General features: G+C 53.1%; 1 protein-coding gene across 3 annotated transcripts in view; it reads right to left on the bottom strand.

Moving 5' to 3' along the window:
- The window catches only part of LOC122547812 (tonsoku-like protein), a 162,192-nt gene that overhangs the window by 95,579 nt on the left and 46,237 nt on the right, over positions 1–20,376 (bottom strand). For all 3 annotated transcript variants that reach the window (XM_087987696.1, XM_087987698.1, XM_087987697.1), the window contains one exon: positions 11,428–11,569. In XM_087987696.1, coding sequence (XP_087843822.1) covers positions 11,428–11,569 — 142 coding nt within the window. The remainder of the gene's footprint in view (positions 1–11,427; positions 11,570–20,376) is intronic.

Raw genomic sequence — 20,376 nt, 5'->3', positions numbered from 1 at the left:
CCCAGACCCAGCGACACACCCCAGACCCAGACCCAGAGACACACCCCAGACCCAGACCCAGAGACACACCCCAGACCCAGGGGCACACCCCAGACCTGGCCCCAGAGACACACCCCAGACCCAGACCCAGCCCCAGAGGGACACCCCAGATCCAGCCCCAGAGACACACCCCAGACCCAGCCCCAGAGACACACCCCAGACCCAGCCCCAGAGACACACCCCAGACCCAGAGACACACCCCAGACCCAGACTCAGCCACACACCCCAGACCCAGCCCCAGAGACACACCCCAGACCCAGCGACACACCCCAGACCCAGAGACACACCCCAGACCCAGCGACACACCCCAGACTCAGCCACACACCCCAGACCCAGCCCCAGCGACACACCCCAGACCCAGACCCAGCGACACACCCCAGACCCAGACCCAGCCCCAGAGACACACCCCAGACCCAGCCCCAGCCCCAGAGACACACCCCAGACCCAGACCCAGCCACACACCCCAGACCCAGACCCAGCCCCAGCGACACACCCCAGACCCAGACCCAGTGACACACCCCAGACCCAGCCCCAGCGACACACCCCAGACCCAGACCCAGAGACACACCCCAGACCCAGACCCAGACCCAGAGACACACCCCAGACCCAGACCCAGCCCCAGAGACACACCCCAGACCCAGCCCCAGCCCCAGAGACACACCCCAGACCCAGACTCAGCCACACACCCCAGACCCAGACTCAGCCACACACCCCAGCCCCAGCCCCAGTGACACACCCCAGACCCAGCCCCAGAGACACACCCCAGACCCAGCCCCAGAGACACACCCCAGTCCCAGACCCAGACCCAGAGACACACCCCAGACCCAGACCCAGCCACACACCCCAAACCCAGCCCCAGAGACACACCCCAGACCCAGCCACACACACCCCAGACCCAGACCCAGCGACACACCCCAGACCCAGACCCAGCGACACACCCCAGATCCAGACCCAGAGACACACCCCAGACCCAGACCCAGCGACACACCCCAGATCCAGACCCAGAGACACACCCCAGACCCAGACCCAGAGACACACCCCAGACCCAGCCCTAGAGACACACCCCAGACCCAGCAACACACCCCAGACCCAGCCCCAGAGACACACCCCAGACCCAGCCCCAGAGACACACCCCAGACCCAGACCCAGCCACACACCCCAGACCCAGACCCAGCCACACACCCCAGATCCAGCGACACACCCCAGACCCAGCCCCAGAGACACACCCCTGACCCAGACCCAGAGACACACCCCAGACCCAGACCCAGCGACACACCCCAGACCTCAGACCCAGCCACACACCCCAGACCCAGCCTCTAGACCCAGACTCAACCCAGCCCCAGCTCAACCCACATCTCCATCCCAAACCCCCGTCTGCCACCCTGTCCCTATCACCCCCCTCCTCACTCCCTCTCCCCTCCCCATCTCGGTGACCATCCCATTCCTCTGCCTCCAGTTCCCCACGTCCAACTGGGAAAACGAGGACAACTTGAGATTTCTATAGCGCCGGGAACATGGCTGAATATCCGCAGGAATGTTCCTCAAAGGGATTCAGGGTGTTCCAAAAGGAAGCTGGAGGATGGATACAGGGGCCAGAGGGTGACCATCAGAAAGGCTTCACGGGTGGAACCCCAGACCCAAGGGTCCAACACCAGCAAGAAAACCAAACCGTCATAATGGACAGGAGCAGGCCATTCTGCCCCTCGAGCCTGAATTACATTGTACAGATCTGATAGCACCCTGACCTGCGCTTTGTACTGACCCACTGACCATGCCACAGAGAGTACTGCACTGTCGGAGGGTCAGTGCTGAGGGAGTGGGCATTGTCGGAGGGTCAGTGCTGAGGGAGTGGGCACTGTCGGAGGGTCAGTGCTGAGGGAGTGCCGCACTGTCGGAGGGTCAGTGCTGAGGGAGTGGGCACTGTCGGAGGGTCAGTGCTGAGGGAGTGCCACACTGTCGGAGGGTTAGTGCTGAGGGAGTGCCGCACTGTCGGAGGTTCAGTGCTGAGGGAGTGGGCACGTGTCGGAGGGTCAGTGCTGAGGGAGTGCCGCACTGTTGGAGTGTCAGTGCTGAGGGAGTGGGCACGTGTCGGAGGGTCAGTGCTGAGGGAGTGCCGCACTGTTGGAGTGTCAGTGCTGAGGGAGTGCTGCTCTGTCGGAGGGTCAGTGCTGAGGGGGTGCCGCACTGTCGGAGGGACAGTGCTGAGGGAGCGGTAACTGTCAGAGGGTCAGTGCTGAGGGAGCGCCGCACTATCGGAGGGTCAGTGCTGAGGGAGTGGGCACTGTCGGAGGGTCAGTGCTGAGGGAGTGGGCACTGTCGGAGGGTCAGTGCTGAGGGAGCGCCGCACTGTCGGAGGGTCAGTGCTGAGGGAGTGGGCACTGTCGGAGGGTCAGTGCTGAGGGAGCGCCGCACTATCGGAAGGTCAGTGCTGAGGGAGTGCCGCACTGTCGGAGGGTCAGTGCTGAGGGAGTGGGCACTGTCGGAGGGTCAGTGCTGAGGGAGTGGGCACTGTCGGAGGGTCAGTGCTGAGGGAGTGCCGCACTATCAGAGGGTCAGTGCTGAGGGAGTGCCGCACTGTCGGAGGGTCAGTGCTGAGGGAGTCGGCACTGTCAGAGGGTCAGTGCTGAGGGACTGCCGCACTGTCGGAGGGTCAGTGCTGAGGGCGTGGGCACTGTCGGAGGGTCAGTGCTGAGGGAGTGGGCACTGTCGGAGGGTCAGTGCTGAGGGAGTGCCACACTGTCGGAGGGTTAGTGCTGAGGGAGTGCCGCACTGTCGGAGGTTCAGTGCTGAGGGAGTGGGCACTGTCGGAGGGTCAGTGCTGAGGGAGTGCCACACTGTCGGAGGGTCAGTGCTGAGGGAGTGGGCACTGTCTGAGGGTCAGTGCTGAGGGAGTGCCGCACTGTCGGAGGGTCAGTGCTGAGGGAGTGGGCACTGTCTGAGGGTCAGTGCTGAGGGAGTGCCACACTGTCGGAGGGTCAGTGCTGATGGAGTGCCGCACTGTCGGAGGGTCAGTGCTGAGGGAGTGGGCACTGTCGGAGGGTCAGTGCTGAGGGAGTGGGCACTGTCGGAGGGTCAGTGCTGAGGGAGTGGGCACTATCGGAGGGTCAGTGCTGAGGGAAGGGGCACTGTCGGAGGGTCAGTGCTGAGGGAGTGGGCACTATCGGAGGGTCAGTGCTGAGGTAGTGCGGCACTGTCAGAGGGTCAGTGCTGAGGGAGTGGGCCCTGTCGGAGGGTCAGTGCTGAGGGAGTGGGCCCTGTCGGAGGGTCAGTGCTGAGGGAGTGCTGCACTGTCAGAGGGTCAGTGCTGAGGGAGTGCCGCACTGTCGGAGGGTCAGTGCTGAGGGCGTGGGCACTGTCGGAGCGTCAGTGCTGAGGGAGTGGGCACTGTCGGAGGGTCAGTGCTGAGGGAGTGGGCCCTGTCGGAGGGTCAGTGCTGAGGGAGTGGGCACTGTCGGAGGGTCAGTGCTGAGGGAGTGGGCCCTGTCGGAGGGTCAGTGCTGAGGGAGTGGGCACTGTCGGAGGGTCAGTGCTGTGGGAGTGGGCACTGTCGGAGGGTCAGTGCTGAGGGAGTGGGCCCTGTCGGAGGGTCAGTGCTGAGGGAGTGTGCCCTGTCGGAGGGTCAGTGCTGTGGGAGTGGGCACTGTCGGAGGGTCAGTGCTGAGGGAGTGCCACACTGTCGGAGGGTCAGTGCTGAGGGAGTGGGCACTGTCGGAGGGTCAGTGCTGAGGGAGTGGGCACTGTCGGAGGGTCAGTGCTGAGGGAGGGCCGCACTGTCGGAGGGTCAGTGCTGAGGGAGTGCCACACTGTCGGAGGGTCAGTGCTGAGGGAGTGGGCACTGTCTGAGGGTCAGTGCTGAGGGAGTGCCGCACTGTCGGAGGGTCAGTGCTGAGGGAGTGGGCACTGTCTGAGGGTCAGTGCTGAGGGAGTGCCACACTGTCGGAGGGTCAGTGCTGATGGAGTGCCGCACTGTCGGAGGGTCAGTGCTGAGGGAGTGGGCACTGTCGGAGGGTCAGTGCTGAGGGAGTGGGCACTGTCGGAGGGTCAGTGCTGAGGGAGTGGGCACTATCGGAGGGTCAGTGCTGAGGGAAGGGGCACTGTCGGAGGGTCAGTGCTGAGGGAGTGGGCACTATCGGAGGGTCAGTGCTGAGGTAGTGCGGCACTGTCAGAGGGTCAGTGCTGAGGGAGTGGGCCCTGTCGGAGGGTCAGTGCTGAGGGAGTGGGCCCTGTCGGAGGGTCAGTGCTGAGGGAGTGCTGCACTGTCAGAGGGTCAGTGCTGAGGGAGTGCCGCACTGTCGGAGGGTCAGTGCTGAGGGCGTGGGCACTGTCGGAGCGTCAGTGCTGAGGGAGTGGGCACTGTCGGAGGGTCAGTGCTGAGGGAGTGGGCCCTGTCGGAGGGTCAGTGCTGAGGGAGTGGGCACTGTCGGAGGGTCAGTGCTGAGGGAGTGGGCCCTGTCGGAGGGTCAGTGCTGAGGGAGTGGGCACTGTCGGAGGGTCAGTGCTGTGGGAGTGGGCACTGTCGGAGGGTCAGTGCTGAGGGAGTGGGCCCTGTCGGAGGGTCAGTGCTGAGGGAGTGTGCCCTGTCGGAGGGTCAGTGCTGTGGGAGTGGGCACTGTCGGAGGGTCAGTGCTGAGGGAGTGCCACACTGTCGGAGGGTCAGTGCTGAGGGAGTGGGCACTGTCGGAGGGTCAGTGCTGAGGGAGTGGGCACTGTCGGAGGGTCAGTGCTGAGGGAGGGCCGCACTGTCGGAGGGTCAGTGCTGAGGGAGTGGGCACTGTCGGAGGGTCAGTGCTGAGGGAGTGGGCACTGTCGGAGGGTCAGTGCTGAGGGAGTGGGCACTGTCGGAGGGTCAGTGCTGTGGGAGTGGGCACTGTCGGAGGGTCAGTGCTGAGGGAGTGCCGCACTGTCGGAGGGTCAGTGCTGAGGGAGTGGGCACTGTCGGAGCGTCAGTGCTGAGGGAGTGGGCACTGTCGGAGGGTCAGTGCTGAGGGAGTGCCGCACTGTCGGAGGGTCAGTGCTGAGGGAGTGGGCACTGTCGGAGGGTCAGTGCTGAGGGAGTGGGCACTGTCGGAGGGTCAGTGCTGAGGGAGTGGGCCCTGTCGGAGGGTCAGTGCTGAGGGAGTGGTCACTGTCGGAGGGTCAGTGCTGAGGGAGTGGGCACTGTCGGAGGGTCAGTGCTGAGGGAGTGGGCACTGTCGGAGGGTCAGTGCTGAGGGAGTGCCGCACTGTCGGAGGGTCAGTGCTGAGGGAGTGGGCACTGTCGGAGGGTCAGTGCTGAGGGAGTGGGCCCTGTCGGAGGGTCAGTGCTGAGGGAGTGGTCACTGTCGGAGGGTCAGTGCTGAGGGAGTGGGCACTGTCGGAGGGTCAGTACTGAGGGAGTGGGCACTGTCGGAGCGTCAGTACTGAGGGAGTGGGCACTGTCGGAGCGTCAGTGCTGAGGGAGTGGGCCCTGTCGGAGGGTCAGTGCTGAGGGAGTGCCGCATTGTTGGGGGGTCAGTGCTGAGGGAGTGGGCACTGTCGGAGGGTCAGTGCTGAGGGAGTGCCGCACTGTTGGAGGGTCAGTGCTGAGGGAGTGGGCACTGTCGGAGGGTCAGTGCTGAGGGAGTGGGCACTGTCGGAGGGTCGGTGCTGAGGGAGTGCGGCACTGTCGGAGGGTCAGTGCTGAGGGAGTGGGCACTGTCGGAGGGTCGGTGCTGAGGGAGTGTTTATCCATTTGGAGAATCCCTATTTTTCTTTCAGCAAAATTAAAAATTAACGTAAATTCCCAAATCTGATCAGACACACAGTACCTGGAACAGGACCAATGTGTGCTTAGCTTGGGATCCAGGAAGGATCCCAGTTTTGTTATCGTGCAGAGCGATGCCATTCGGCCCGTTCTGTGTGTACAGGTTCTATTATCAAGGGCCAATCTCCTGCCATTTTCCCCACAGCATTTCCATCCAAATAACCATCCAATTCCCTCTTGGATGTTTCCATTGAACCTGCCTCCACCATAGTTCCAGGCTGTGCCTTCCAGACCCGAGCTACTCACTGTGTGGGAAGGTTCTTTCTCACATCACCCTTGGCTTGTTTGCAAATCATGTTAAATCTGTGCACTCATGTTTTTGTTCCTTTTATAAAGGGGGACTGTTTCTCCCTGTCTGCTCTGTCCAGGTCTGCTCCTGGCTTTGAAAACCTCGATCAGACCTCTCTCCCAGCCGCCCTCTCTCTGGGGAGAACAGTCCCAACACCTTCAATCCCCCCCCCCCATCCCTGAAGTTTCTCATTCCGGAAACCATTCCTGTAAATCACTTCCTGCACTCTCTCCAATGCATTCCCATCTTTCCTATAATGTGGGGCCCATACCCTGTACACAATACTCCAGCTGAGGACCAACAAGGGTCCTGGACAAGTTCAACATCACCCCCCTGCTATTGTACTCTCTGCCCCGGTAATAAAGCCGAGGATACTGTCTGCTTTATTAACTGCTCTCTCCCCCCGGTGCTGCCACCTTCAGTGATCTGTGACGTATACTCCCCAGCTCCCTGTGCTCCTGCACCCCCTTTACAATTATACCCCCAACTGTATATTGTCTTTCAATGCTCTTCTGTTCAAAATGCAGCACCTGACACTGCTCTACATTAAACCCCAGCTGCCATGCCTCAACCCATTGGCCCATCTGGTCCAGATCCTGTTGTAATCTGAGGTAACCCTCTTCGCTGTCCACTACACCTCCAATTTTGGTGTCATCTGCAAACTTATTAACTGTACCTCTTATGCTCACATCCAAATCATTTGTGTGAATGATGAAAATTAGACTTATGGTAGGCTTACGCGGAAAGTCAGGAGGCATGGGATAGAGGGAAATTTGGATTAGTGGTGCTGGAAGAGCACAGCAATTCAGGCAGCATCTGAGGACAGGCAAAATCGACATTTCGGGCAAAAGCCCTTCATCAGGAATAATGTGGACTTCAACAGTTTCCTCATTTCCCCTTCCCCCACCTCATCCTAGTTTCTAACTCCAGCAACTCGACTTGTCCGGACTTGTCCGACCTGCCCAGCTCCTTTTCCACCTATCCACTCCACCCTCTCCTCCCTGACCTATCACCTTCATCTCCTTCCCCACTGACCTATTGTACTCTAGGCCACTCTCTCCCCACCCCCACCCTCCTCTAGCTTATCTCTCCACGCTTCAGGCTCTCTGCCTTTATTCCTGATGAAGGGCTTTTGCCCGAAACGTCGATTTTGCCTGTCCTCGGATGCTGCCTGAATTGCTGTGCTCTTCCAGCACCACTGATCCAGAATCTGGTTTCCAGCATCTGCAGTCATTGTTTTTACCTCATAGAGGAAAATTTGGCCAATTGGATAGAGAACTGGCTAACCGGTCGAAGTCAGAGAGTGGTGGTAGATGGTAAATATTCAGCCTGGAGCCCAGTTACAAGTGGAGTTCCGCAGGGATCACTTCTGGGTCCTCTGCTGTTTGTAATTTTTATTAATGACTTGGATGAGGGAGTCGAAGGGTGGCTCAGTAAATTTGCAGATGATACGAAGATTGGTGGAGTTGTGGATAGTGAGGTGGGCTGTTGTTGGCTGCAAAGAGACTTAAATATGATGCAGAGCTGGGCTGAGGAGTGGCAGATGGAGTTCAACCCTGCCAAGTGTGAGGTTGTCCATTTTGGAAGGACAAATAAGAATGCAGAATACAGGGTTAATGGTAGGGTTCTTAGTGAGGTGGAGGAACAGAGGGATCTTGGGGTCTATGTTCATTGGTCTTTGAAAGTTGCCACTCAGGTGGATAGAGCTTGTAAGAAGGCCTATGGTGTATTAGCGTTCATTAGCAGAGGGATTGAATTCAAGAGTTGTGAAGTGATGTTGCAACTGTACAGGACCTTGATAAGGCCACATTTGGAGTACTGTGTGCAGTTCTGGTCGCCTCACTTTAGGAAAGATGTGGAAGCTTTGGAGAGGGTGCAGAGGAGATTTACCAGCATGTTGCCTGGAATGGAGAATAGGTCGTACGAGGATAGGTTGAGAGTGCTAGGCCTTTTCTCATTGGAACGGCGAAGGATGAGGGGTGACTTGATAGAGGTTTATAAGATGATCAGAGGAATAGATAGAGTAGACAGTTAGAAACTTTTTCCCTGGGTACAACAGAGTGTTACAAGGGGACATAAATTTAAGGTGAAGGGTGGAAGGTATAGGGGAGATGTCAGGGGTGGGTTCTTTACCCAGAGAGTGGTGGGGGCATGGAATGCGCTGCCTGTGGGAGTGGTAGAGTCAGAATCTTTGGTGACCTTTAAGCGGCAATTGGATAGGTACATGGATGGGTGCTTAAGCTAGGACAAATGTTCGGCACAACATCGTGGGCCGAAGGGCCTGTTCTGTGCTGTATTGTTCTATGTTCTAGAGGGCCCAGCAGTGATCCTTGTGGCACTCCACTGGTCACAGGCCTCCTGTCTGAAAAACAACCCTCCACCACCACCCTCTGTCTTCTACCTTTGAGCCAGTTCTGTATCCAAATGGCTAGTTCTCCCTGTATTCCATGAGATGTAGTGTACCTGGACTTTCAGAAAGCTTTTGATAAAGTCCCACATAGGAGGTTAGTGAGCAAAATTAGGGCGCATGGTATTGGGGGCAAAGTACTAACTTGGATTGAAAGTTGGTTGGCTGATAGGAAACAAAGAGTAGTGATAAATGGCTCCATTTCGGAATGGCAGGCAGTGACCAGTGGGATACCGCAGGGATTCGTGCTGGGACTGCAGCTTTTTACAATATATGTTAATGATATAGAAGATGGTATCAGCAATAACATTAGCAAATTTGCTGATGATACAAAGCTGGGTGGCAGGGTGAAATGTGATGAGGATGTTAGGAGATTACAGGGTGACCTGGACAAGTTAGGTGAGTGGGCAGATGCATGGCAGATGCAGTTTAATGTGGATAAATGTATGGTCATCTACTTTGGTGGCAAGAACAGGAAGGCAGATTACTACCTCAATGGAGCTGAAAATGTGTTGCTGGAAAAGCGCAGCAGGTCAGGCAGCATCCAAGGAGCAGGAGAATCGACGTTTCGGGCATAAGCCCTTCTTCAGGATTCTTGAAGAAGGGCTTATGCCCGAAACGTTGATTCTCCTGTTCCCTGGATGCTGCCTGACCTGCTGCGCTTTTCCAGCAACACATTTTCAGCTCTGATCTCCAGCATCTGCAGCCCTCACTTTCTCCTACTACCTAAATGGAGTCAAGTTGGGTAAAGGGGCAGTACAGAGAGATCTGGGTGTTCTTGTACAGCAGTCAATGAAGGTAAGCATGCAGGTGCAGCAGATAGTGAAGAAGGCTAATAGCATGCTGGCCTTCATAACAAGAGGGATTGAGTATAGAAGCAAAGAGGTTCTTCTGCAGCTGGACAGGGCCCTGGTGAGACCACACCTGGAGTATTGTGTGCAGTTCTGGTCTCCAAATTTGAGAAAAGACATTCTGGCTATTGAGTGAGTGCAGCGTAGGTTCACAAGGTCAATTCCTGGAATGGTGGGACTACCTTACACTGGAAGACTGGAGCGACTGGGCTTGTATACCCTTGAGTTTAGAAGACTGAGAGGGGATCTGATTGAGACATATAAGATTATTAAAGGATTGGACACTCTGGCAGCAGGAAACATGTTTCCGCTGATGGGTGAGTGCCGAACCAGAGGACACAGCTTAAAAATACAGGGTAGACCATTTAGGACAGAGATGAGGAGAAACTTTTTCACCCAGAGAGTGGTGGCTTTGTGGAATGGTCTGCCCCAGAGGGCAGTGGAGGCCCAGTCTCTGGATTCATTTAAGAAAGAGTTGGATAGAGCTCTCAAGGATAGTGGAATCAAGGGTTATGGAGATAAGGCAGGAACAGGATACTGATTAAGGATGATCAGCCATGATCATATTGAATGGTGGTGCAGGCTCGAAGGGCAGAATGACCTACTCCTGCACCTATTGTCTATTGTCTATTATCTAACCTTGTTCACCAGTCTCTCAGTGTCCTTTTAGAGTTCCACACACAGCTTACAATTCTTCCAAGTCTAGTGTCATCTGCAAACTTGGAATTAACCCCCTGCACAGCAAGATCCCGATCATTAATAATTATCAGGGTCCCAATCCTGAGAAATTTGGCTAGAACCGCCCCCCACCGCCCGCACCCCCCCCCCCCCCCCCCCCCCACCCCGACTCCAGCCTGAACTCGATCCATTGCCATCACTGTCTGCTTCCTCTTCCTTCAGCGTGTCTGGTATGCATGTTAGCACCATGTACATCTGACTCCCCTCCAAGGTCTGTCGGGTCGCACAGTACTGTGTACCAATGTGTATGACACCAACATCCACCCTTTCTGTTACCTCTTCAATAGCAAAGACTCCTGCAAATTAGCTCAGCACAACTTCCTCCTTTGCTGACCTTGCTGACTTTGCGTCACTAGCCCACCTTGTCTCCTTGTGATCACTGATACTGTCCCAAATATCTGTATCCCAGTGTTTCTCCTCTCCTGCAGTTGGACTAACTGGGCTGTGATTATCCTTACTACTCTTTCTTGCACAAAACTAGAATCCAGGGAAAACTGAAATACTGTGGCCAGTCCCTCTGCATTTTCTACCCTCAGTTTCTTCAAACTCTTTGAATGGTTCTCGTCTCATGCCCCGGTGCCTTGTAAACTTTAAGGGGCAAAAGTTGATTCAAATGCAAAATATTGATTTCATTTCTCAGTCTCCATATTCCCTTCTTGGGTTCTGATTATCTGCCTCCTGCTACAGGAAAGATGTTGTGAAACTTGAAAGGGTTCAGAAAGATGTTGCCAGGGTTGGAGGATTTGAGCTATAGGGAGAGGCTGAACAGGCTGGGGCTGTTTTCCCTGGAGCGTCAGGGGCTGAGGGGTGACCTTATAGAGATTTACAAAATCATGAGGGACATGGATAGGGTAAATAGGCAAAGTCTTTTCCCTGGGGTGTGGGAGTCCAGAACTCGAGGGCATAGGTTTAGGGTGAGAGGGGAAAGATATAAAAGAGACCTACGGGGCAACATTTTCACACAGAGGGTGGTGTGTGTATGGAATGAGCTGCCAGAGGAAGTGATGGGTATATGAATAGGAAGGGTTTGGAGGGATATGGGCCGGGTGCTGGCAGGTGGGACGAGATTGGGTTGGGATATCTGGTCAGCATGGACGGGTTAGACCGAAGGGTCTGTTTCCATGACTTTATGACAGTACTGTTTGCACGCTGACTTTAGGATTTCCTTTTATGTTAGCTGCCAGTCTTTTCTCAGAATCCCTATATGCCCCTCTCATTGGCTTTTTCACTCCCCCCCCCCAGTTTCCCTCTCGGTTCGCGAGTTGTATTTTCCCATTAGTTTCTAATGGACCGTGAGGATGATGGAGGGGTTCCCTCTCACTCTGCAATCTCCAGGCTTCTCTGGATGTATTCCACACTGTGAGCAACATCTTTCATCAGGTTCCACACCATTCCCAGGTTCAGGTAGAGTCCCACTCGCATCTTGTTCAGCTCCAGTGCTGGCAGTTTGTACACACTGCTCCCTGTGGAAGAAACCCAATCGCTTCAGTAACCGACTGACTCAATCCTGGTTAAACCTCTCGGACAGACATCACTGTCACAGTCACAGGAACCACACAACAACATCAAGTTACATTTCTATAGCACCTCCAACGCAAAGCAGACATCACATCCAGGCCAAATGAAATACAGATCCGTGTGGGAAAGGAAGGGGACAGGTTGGTCACAAGGTGTTAATGACAGTGTTGCCGGAGTCAGCCAACGGAGAGGCATCAGGATTTGTCCGGAGGCAATTCCAGAGCTCAGAGCTGAAAGGACAGCCCCCAAGGGCGATGGGAATCCAGGAGAGGGGGGCAAGAGGGCAGGATCATAGAACATAGAAAAGTACAGCACAGAACAGGCCCTTCTGCCCACGATGTTGTGCCGAGGTTTAATCCTAATGTAAAATAAAATAACCTAACCTACGCACCCCTCAACTCACTGCTATCCATGTGCATGTCCAGCAGTCACTTAAATGTTCCCAATGACTCTGCTTCCACCACCACCGCTGGCAACACATTCCATGCATTCACAACTCTCTGTGTAAAGAACCTACCTCTGTCATCTCCTTTATACCTTCCTCCTAATATCTTCAAACTATGACCCCTCGTACCTGTCAATCCTGCCCTGGGGAAAAGTCTCTGGCTATTGACTCTATCCATGCCTCTCATTACCTTGTATACCTCGATCAGGTCTCCTCTCTTCCTCCTTCTCTCCAGAGAGAAAAGTCCGAGCTTTTTCAACCTTTCTTCATAAGGCAAGCCCTCCCGTCCAGGCAGCATCCTGGTAAACCTTCTTTGCACCCTCTCCAAAGCCTCTGTATCTTTCCTATAGTAGGGCGACCAGAACTGGACACAATATTCCAAGTGTGGTCTCACCAGGGTCTTGTAGAGCTGCAGCAAAACCTCGTGGCTCTTAAACTTGATCCCCCTGTTAATGAAAGCCAAAACACCATATGCTTTCTTAATAACCCTATCCACTTGGGTGGCAACTTTGAGGGATCTATGTACTTGCACACCCAGATCCCTCTGTTCCTCCACACTGCCAAGAATCCTGTCTTTAATCCTATATTCAGCATTTGAGTTTGACCTTCCAAAATGCATCACTTCGCATTTATCCAGGTTGAACTCCATCTGCCATTTCTCAGCCCAGCTCTGCATCCTGTCTATGTCGCGCTGCAGCCTGCAATAGCCCTCGATACTATCATTGGCATCTCCAACCTTTGTGTCATCTGCAAATTTACTAACCCACCCCTCAACCCCCTCATCCAAGTCATTTATAAAAACTACAAAGAGCAGAGGCCCAAGAACAGAGCCCTGCGAGACCCCACTTAACACTGACCTCCAGGCAGAATACTTTCCATCTACAACCACTCTCTGCCTTCTGTCAGCCAGCCAATTCTGAATCCAGATAGCCAAATCTCCCTGTGTCCCATACTTCCTGACTTTATGAATGAGCCTACCATGGGGAACCCTATCAAATGCCTTGCTGAAGTCCATATACACCACATCCACTGCTCGACCTTCATCGACCTGTCTCGTCACCTCCTCAAAGAACTCAATAAGATTTGTGAGGCATGACCTGCCCCTCACAAAACCATGCTGACTGCCTTTAATCACGCAGTGCTTTGCCAAATAGTTATAAATCCTATCCCTCAGAATTCTTTCCCCAACTTTGCTGACCACAGACGTAAGACTGACTGGTCTGTAATTGCCTGGGATTTCCCTATTCCCCTTCATGAAAAGAGGAACAACATTTGCCTCCTTCCATCCTCCGGTACGACTCCCGTGGAGAGTGAGGAGACAAAGATCTTCGCCAGTGGCTTAGCAACCTCCTTTTTCGCTTTCCGGAGTAGCCTGGGATAAATCTGGTCTGGCCCTGGGGACTTATCAATCTTAATGTTTGTTGTGGTTCTGTTCGCCGAGCTGGGAATTTGTGTTGCAGACGTTTCGTCCCCTGTCTAGGTGACATCCTCAGTGCTTGGGAGCCGCCTGCGAAGCGCTTCTGTGATGTTTCCTCCGGTGTTTATAGTGGCCTGTCCCTGCCGCTTCCGGTTGTCAGTTTCAGCTTTCCGCTGTAGTGGACAAACACATCGACCTGGACCCAATATACCGGCCACTGCAGCGGACACTAAAAATGACAACTGGAAGCGGCAGGGACAGGCCACTATAAATGCCGGAGGAAACATCACAGAAGCGCTTCACAGGAGGCTCCCAAGCACTGAGGATGTCACCCAGACAGGGGACGAAACGTCTGCAACACAAATTCCCAGCTCGGCGAACAGAACCACAACAACGAGCACCCGAGCCACAAATCTTCTCACAGACTTTGAAAATCTTAATGTTTGCCAAAATTTCCAGCACATCACCTTCATCAATCTTGATCTGGTCAAGCCTGTTTCCCAGCTCCTCAAAGTTCTCATTCACAACAAGTTCCCTTTCCTTGGTGAAAACCGAAGCAAAAAACTCATTTAGGGCTTCCCCTATCTGTTCAGACTCCACGCACAAGTTCCCTCCGCTATCCCTGATCGGCCCTACCTTCTCCCTCATCATTCTCTTATTCCTCACATATGAGTAAAATGCCTTTGGGTTCATCGAATTCTTCCAGCAGAGAGGGATGGCCGTTCACTCATCAACCTCTGCTATATCTCTGCAGGACATGGGAATACTATGTTACAGAGTTACAGAGGGAGTTACAGAGATAGGGAGGGGGTATAGGGGCTGGAGGGGGTTACAGAGATAGGGAGGGGGTATAGGGGCTGGAGGGAGTTACAGAGATAGGGAGGGGGTGGAGGGGCTGGAGGGGGTTACAGAGATAGGGAGGGGGTGTAGGGGCTGGAGGGGGTTACAGAGATAGGGAGGGGGTGTAGGGGCTGGAGGGAGTTACAGAGATAGGGAGGGGGTGGAGGGGCTGGAGGGGGTTACAGAGATAGGGAGGGGGTGTAGGGGCTGGAGGGGGTTACAGAGATAGGGAGGGGGTGTAGGGGCTGGAGGGAGTTACAGAGATAGGGAGGGGGTGGAGGGGCTGGAGGGGGTTACAGAGATAGGGAGGGGGTGTAGGGGCTGGAGGGGGTTACAGAGATAGGGAGGGGGTGTAGGGGCTGGAGGGGGTTACAGAGATAGGGAGGGAGTACAGGGGCTGGAGGGGGTTACAGAGATAGGGAGGGGGTGGAGGGGCTGGAGGGGGTTACAGAGATAGGGAGGGGGTGTAGGGGCTGGAGGGGGTGACAGAGATAGGGAGGGGGTGTAGGGGCTGAAGTCAGTTTGGCTTTGTGAGAGGTGGGTAATGCCTCACAAACCTTATTGAATTCTTTGAGGATGTGACAAAACACATTGATGAAGGTAGAGCAGTGGATGTTGTGTTCATGGATTTTCACAAGGTGTTTGATAAGGTTCCCCATGGTAGGCTCATTCAGAAAGTAAGGAGGCATGGGATACAGGGAAACATGTCTGTCTGGGTACAGAATTGGCTGGCCCATAGAAGACAGAGGGTGATGGTAGATGGAAAGTATTCAGCCTGGAGCTTGGTGACCAGTGGTGTTCCGCAGGGATCTGCTCTGGGATCTCTGCTCTTTGTGATCTTTACAAATGACTTGGATGAGGAAGTGGAAGGGTGGGTTAGTAAGTTTGCCGAAGACATGAAGGTTGGTGGAGTTGTGGATAGTGTGGAGGGCTGCTTTAGGTTGCAATGGGACATTGACAGGATACAGAGCTGGGCTGAGAAGCGGCAGATGGAGTTCAACCTGGATGTCGGGGAAATTAGGGGAAAGTGAGGACTGCAGCTGCTGGAGATCAGAGTCAAGAGTGTGGTGCTGGAAAAGCATAGCAGGTCAGGCAGCGTCCAAGAAGCAGAAGGGCTCATGCCCGAAACGTCGATTCTCCTGCTCCTTGGAAGCTGCCTGACCTGCTGCGCTTTTCCAGCCACACATTTTCAGCTCATGTTGGAGAAATTAGCCGAATAAAGCAGAGATCACAAAAACAGAGATTGAAGTGCAATTAACAAACAGTTTATTAACACAGCTATATCGCGGAAGAGAAATTGACCGAGCTGAAACAGCACAGACAGTCTGTCCAGAGAGCTGAACACTCTCCCCCGAGCTGAGAATCAAGCTGGGTTTTATAGGAATACTGTACAATGATGCTAATTAAAATAGAAGATAAAAGGTAGAACATTCCAGCGCAGTACAGGCCCTTCGGCCCTCGATGTTGTGCTGCCCTGTAAAACCAATCTGAAGCCCATCCCACCTACACTACTCCATGTACGTCCATATGCCTGTCCAATGACGACTTAAATGCACTTAAACTTGGCGAATCTACTACCGTTGCAGGCAAAGCATTCCATATCCTTCCTACTCTCTGAGTAAATAGGGAAAATACAATGTGTTTAATAATTAAGTAATTCAGTTACAATGGTGATATTCCCAGAGCAGTTATCAGAGGAATGTTCTGATTCTAGATACAACGGAGCATCCTGAAGCATCGATCAGTTTGAGATGGGATCAGGAGATTCCTGCTCTCTTCGAGGGGAGGTGAGAATGTCCCAGTTTTTGGCAGTAAGGTGTTTCCAGTGTTGCTCTCCTGTGAGCGAGGTATTCTGGTGCCTCACTGTCTGACCTGTGTGGCTTTGGTATCACTGGGGTATGAGACTGCCCTCGGGGCTTTGGGACAGCTGTGGTGATCAGGTCCAGGAAGCTTATTGTCCTGGGAGGTGTGTTCCCTGGTCTGCGAGCGACCATGATCATGTCTCATTGTTGCTGGTATGGTGTGGGCAGGCTTGGTTTTCTGTGTGCTGTGTGGTCCTGCTGTGGGTAGGTAGGTAGGTGGGGGAAGGGGGCAGATCGTTTCCCACACTGGAAAAGTGTGAAGTGATTCACTTTGGAAGATGGAGTTTGAATGCAGATTACAGGGTTAAATGCAGTGTGGAGGAACAGAGGAATCTTGGGGTCCATGACCATAGATCCCTCAAAGTTGCCATCCAAGTGGATGGGGTTGTTAAGAGGGCGTATGCTGTATTGGTGTTTATTAACAGGGGGATTGAGTTTAAGAGCCGTGAGGTTATGCTGCAGCTCCATAGAGCCCTGGTTCCACCTCACGTGGAATATTATGTTCAGTTCTGGTCGCCTCATTATATGAAGGATGTGGAAGCTTTAGAGAGGATGCCGAGGAGATTTACCAGAATGCTGCCTGGACTGGAGGCTGTGTCTTATGGAGACAGAACATTACAGCACAGGAACAGGCCCTTTGGCTCTCCAAGCCTGCACCAATCCTGATCCTCCTATTTAAATCCGCCGCTTCCTTTCTCAGGACCTGTATCCCTCTGCTCCCTGCCCATTCATGTATCTGTCCAGATACATCTTTAGGGGACAGCACAGTGGTTAGCACTGCAGCCTCACAGCGCTAGGGACCCGGGTTCAATTCCCGCCTTGGGCGACTGACTGTGTGGAGTTTGCATATTCTCCCTGTGTCTGCGTGGGTTTCCTCCGGGTGCTCCAGGTCCCTCACACAATCTAAAGATATGCAGGTCAGGTGGATTAGCCACGCTAAATTACCCATAGTGTTGGGTGCATTAGCCAGGGGTAAATATAGGGTAGGGGAATGGGTCTGGGTGGGTTACTCTTCAGAGGGTTGGTGTGGACTTGTTGGGCTGAAGGGCCTGTTTCCACACTGTAGGGAATCGAATCTCATCTAATCTAAATGATGCTATTGCTCCCGCCCCTACCGACTCCACCAGCAATGCGTTCCAGGCACCCACCACCCTCTGTGTGAAAAACTTTCCACACATATCTCCTCTAAACATTTCATGGATATCTCCCCTAAACCTTTCCCCTTTGACCATGAACTCGTGACCCCTAGTAATCGAGTCCCCAGCTCTGGGAAAAAGTTTCTTGCTATCCACCCTGTCTATATCTCTCATGATTCAGATCCCCCCTCAACCTCCTCCTTTCCAATGACAATACTCCTAATTGACTCAATCTTTCCTCATAGCTAGTGCCCTCCATACCAACATCCTGGTGAACCTCCTCTGCACCCTCTCCAAAGCATCCACATCCTTTCGGTAATGTGGCGACCAGAACTGTACGCAGTATTCCAAATGTGGCTGAACCAACGTCTCATACAACTGTAACATGACCTGCCAACTCTTGTACTCAATACCCCGTCCGACAAAGGAAAGCATGCCATATGCCTTCTTGACCACTCTACTGACCTGCGATGTCACCTTCAGGGAACAATTTACCTGAACACCCAGGTCTTTCTGTACATCAATTTTCCTCAGCACTTTTCCATTTATTGTGTAGTTTGTTTTGGAATTGCAAGTTCCATAATGCATCACCTCTCATTTGCCTAGATTGAACTCCATCTGCATTTCTCTGCCCAACTCTCCAATCTATCTATATTCTGCTGCATTCTCTGACAGTTCCCTTCACTATCTGCTACTCCACCTATCTATGTGTCATCTGCAAACTTTCTAATGAGATAAGCCACACCTTCCTCCAAATCATTTATGTCTATCACAAACAACAGGGGTCCCAGCACGGATCCCTGTGGGACATCACTGGTCACAGGTCTCCATTTTGAGAAGTCCCTTCTACTCCTACTCTCTGTCTCCTGCTGCCCAGCCAGTTCTCTATCCAGCTAGCTCGTACACCCTGGGCCCCATGTGCGACTTCATCTTCTCCATCAGCCTACCATGGGGAACTTTATCAAACGCCTCACTAAAGTCCCTGTGAATGACATCTACATCCCTTCCCTCATCAATTAACGTCGTCACCTCTTCATTAAGTTGGTAAGACATGACCTTCCCTACACAAAACCATGCTGCCTATCACTGATAAGCCTATTTTCTTCCAAATGGGTATATATCCTATCCCTCAGTGTCTTCTCCAGCAGCTTCCCTACCACTGACGTCAGGCTCACCGGTCTGTAATTACCTGGATTATGCCTGTTACCCTTCTTAAACAAGGGGATAACATTAGCAATTCTCCAGTCCTCTGGGACCTCCCCCATGTTCAAGGGTGTTGCAAAGATATCTGTTAAAGCCCCAGCTATTTCCTCTCTCACTTCCCTCAGTAACCTGGGATAGATCCCATCCAGACCTGGGGACTTGTCCACCTTAATGCCTTTTAGAATACCCAACATTTCCTCCCTCCTTATGCTGACTTGACCTAGAGTGCTCAAACATCTATCCCTAACCTCAACATTAATCATGTCCTTCTCCTCGGTGAATACAGATACAAAGTACTCATTTAGAATCTCACCCATTTTCTCTGACTCCACCCATATCTTTCCTCCTTTGTCCTTGAGTGGACCAACCCTTTCCCTAGTTACCCTCTTGCTCCTTATAGATGAATAAAAGGCTTTGAAGTTTTCCTTAACCCTACTCACTAAGGATATCTCATGACCCCTTTTACCCCTCTTAATTCCCCGTTTCAGATTGTTCCTACATTCCCGATATTCTTCCAAAGCGCCGTCTGTCTTCAGTCGCCTAGACCTTATGTACACATCCTTTTTCCTCTCAGCTAGTCTCACAATGTCACCTCTCATCCATGGTTCCCTAATCTTGCCATTTCTATCCCTCATTTTCATATCTCCTGAACATATCTCTCCTGAACTCTAATCAACCTCTCATTAAAAGCCTCCCACATACTGAATGTGGATTTACCCAGAAAAAGTTGCTCCCAGTCCACATTCCCCAGCTCCTGCCGAATTTTGCTATGGTTGGCCTTCCCCCAATTTAACACTCTTCCTTTAGCACTATTCCCATCTTTGTCCATGAGTATTCTAAAACTTATAGAATTGTGGTCACTATTCCCAAAGTAATCCGCTGATGATATTTCACCCACGTGGCCGGGCTCATTCCCCAACACCAGGTCCAGTCTGGCCCCTTCCTGAGTTGGACTATTTACAAACTGCTCTGGGAAACCCCTCCTGGATGCTCCTTACAAATTCTGCTCCATCTAGACCTCTAACACTAAGTGAATCCCAGTCAATGTTGGCAAAATTAAAATCACCACCAGCCTGTTGCTCCGACATCTTTCCATCATCTGTTTACATATTTGTACCTCTACCTCATGCTCCCTGTTGGGAGGCCTGTCGTACAGCCCCAATATTGTTACCGCACCCTTCCTATTTCTGAGCTCGGCCCATATTGCCTCACCGCTCGAGTCCTCCATCGTGCCCTCCTTCAGCACAGCTGTGATATCCTCTCTGACCAGTAATGTAACTCCTCCACCCCTCTTACCCTCCTCTCTATCCCACCTGAAGCATCCATATCCTGGGATATTTAGTTGCTAATCATGTCCTTCCCTCAACCAAGTCTCAATAATAACAATAACATCATAATCCCAGGTACTATTCCAAGCCTTGAGTTCATCTGCCTTACCTACTACACTTCTTGCACTTCTTGCACCTCAGAGCACCAGTCCCTCTGCGTTCATCCTCTGCTCCCTGCCTACTCTTCCCCTTAGTCACGCTGACTTCATCATCTAGTTCCTTACAGGCTTTAGTTACTACCTCCTTCCTGTCCACCAACCTCCTCATTTGGTTCCCATCCCTCTGCCACATTAGTTTAAACCCTCCTCAACAGCGTTAGCAAAACCACCCCCTAGGACATTGGTTCCAGTCCTGCCTGGTGTAGACTGTCCAGTTTGTAATAGTCCCACCTCCCCTAGAAGCGGTCCCAATCTCCCAAATGTCTGAACCCCTCCCTCCTGCATCATCCTTCAAGCCATGTGTTCATCCTGAATACTCTATCATTCCTACTCTGACTGGCACGGGGCACTGGTCGCAATCCT

Source organism: Chiloscyllium plagiosum, unplaced genomic scaffold, assembly GCF_037043375.1.
Source record: "Chiloscyllium plagiosum isolate Xiang-an unplaced genomic scaffold, Cpla_swu_hap1 HiC_scaffold_5, whole genome shotgun sequence".
NCBI lineage: Eukaryota > Metazoa > Chordata > Chondrichthyes > Orectolobiformes > Hemiscylliidae > Chiloscyllium > Chiloscyllium plagiosum.
This window is presented reverse-complemented; position numbering and strand designations above follow the sequence as displayed.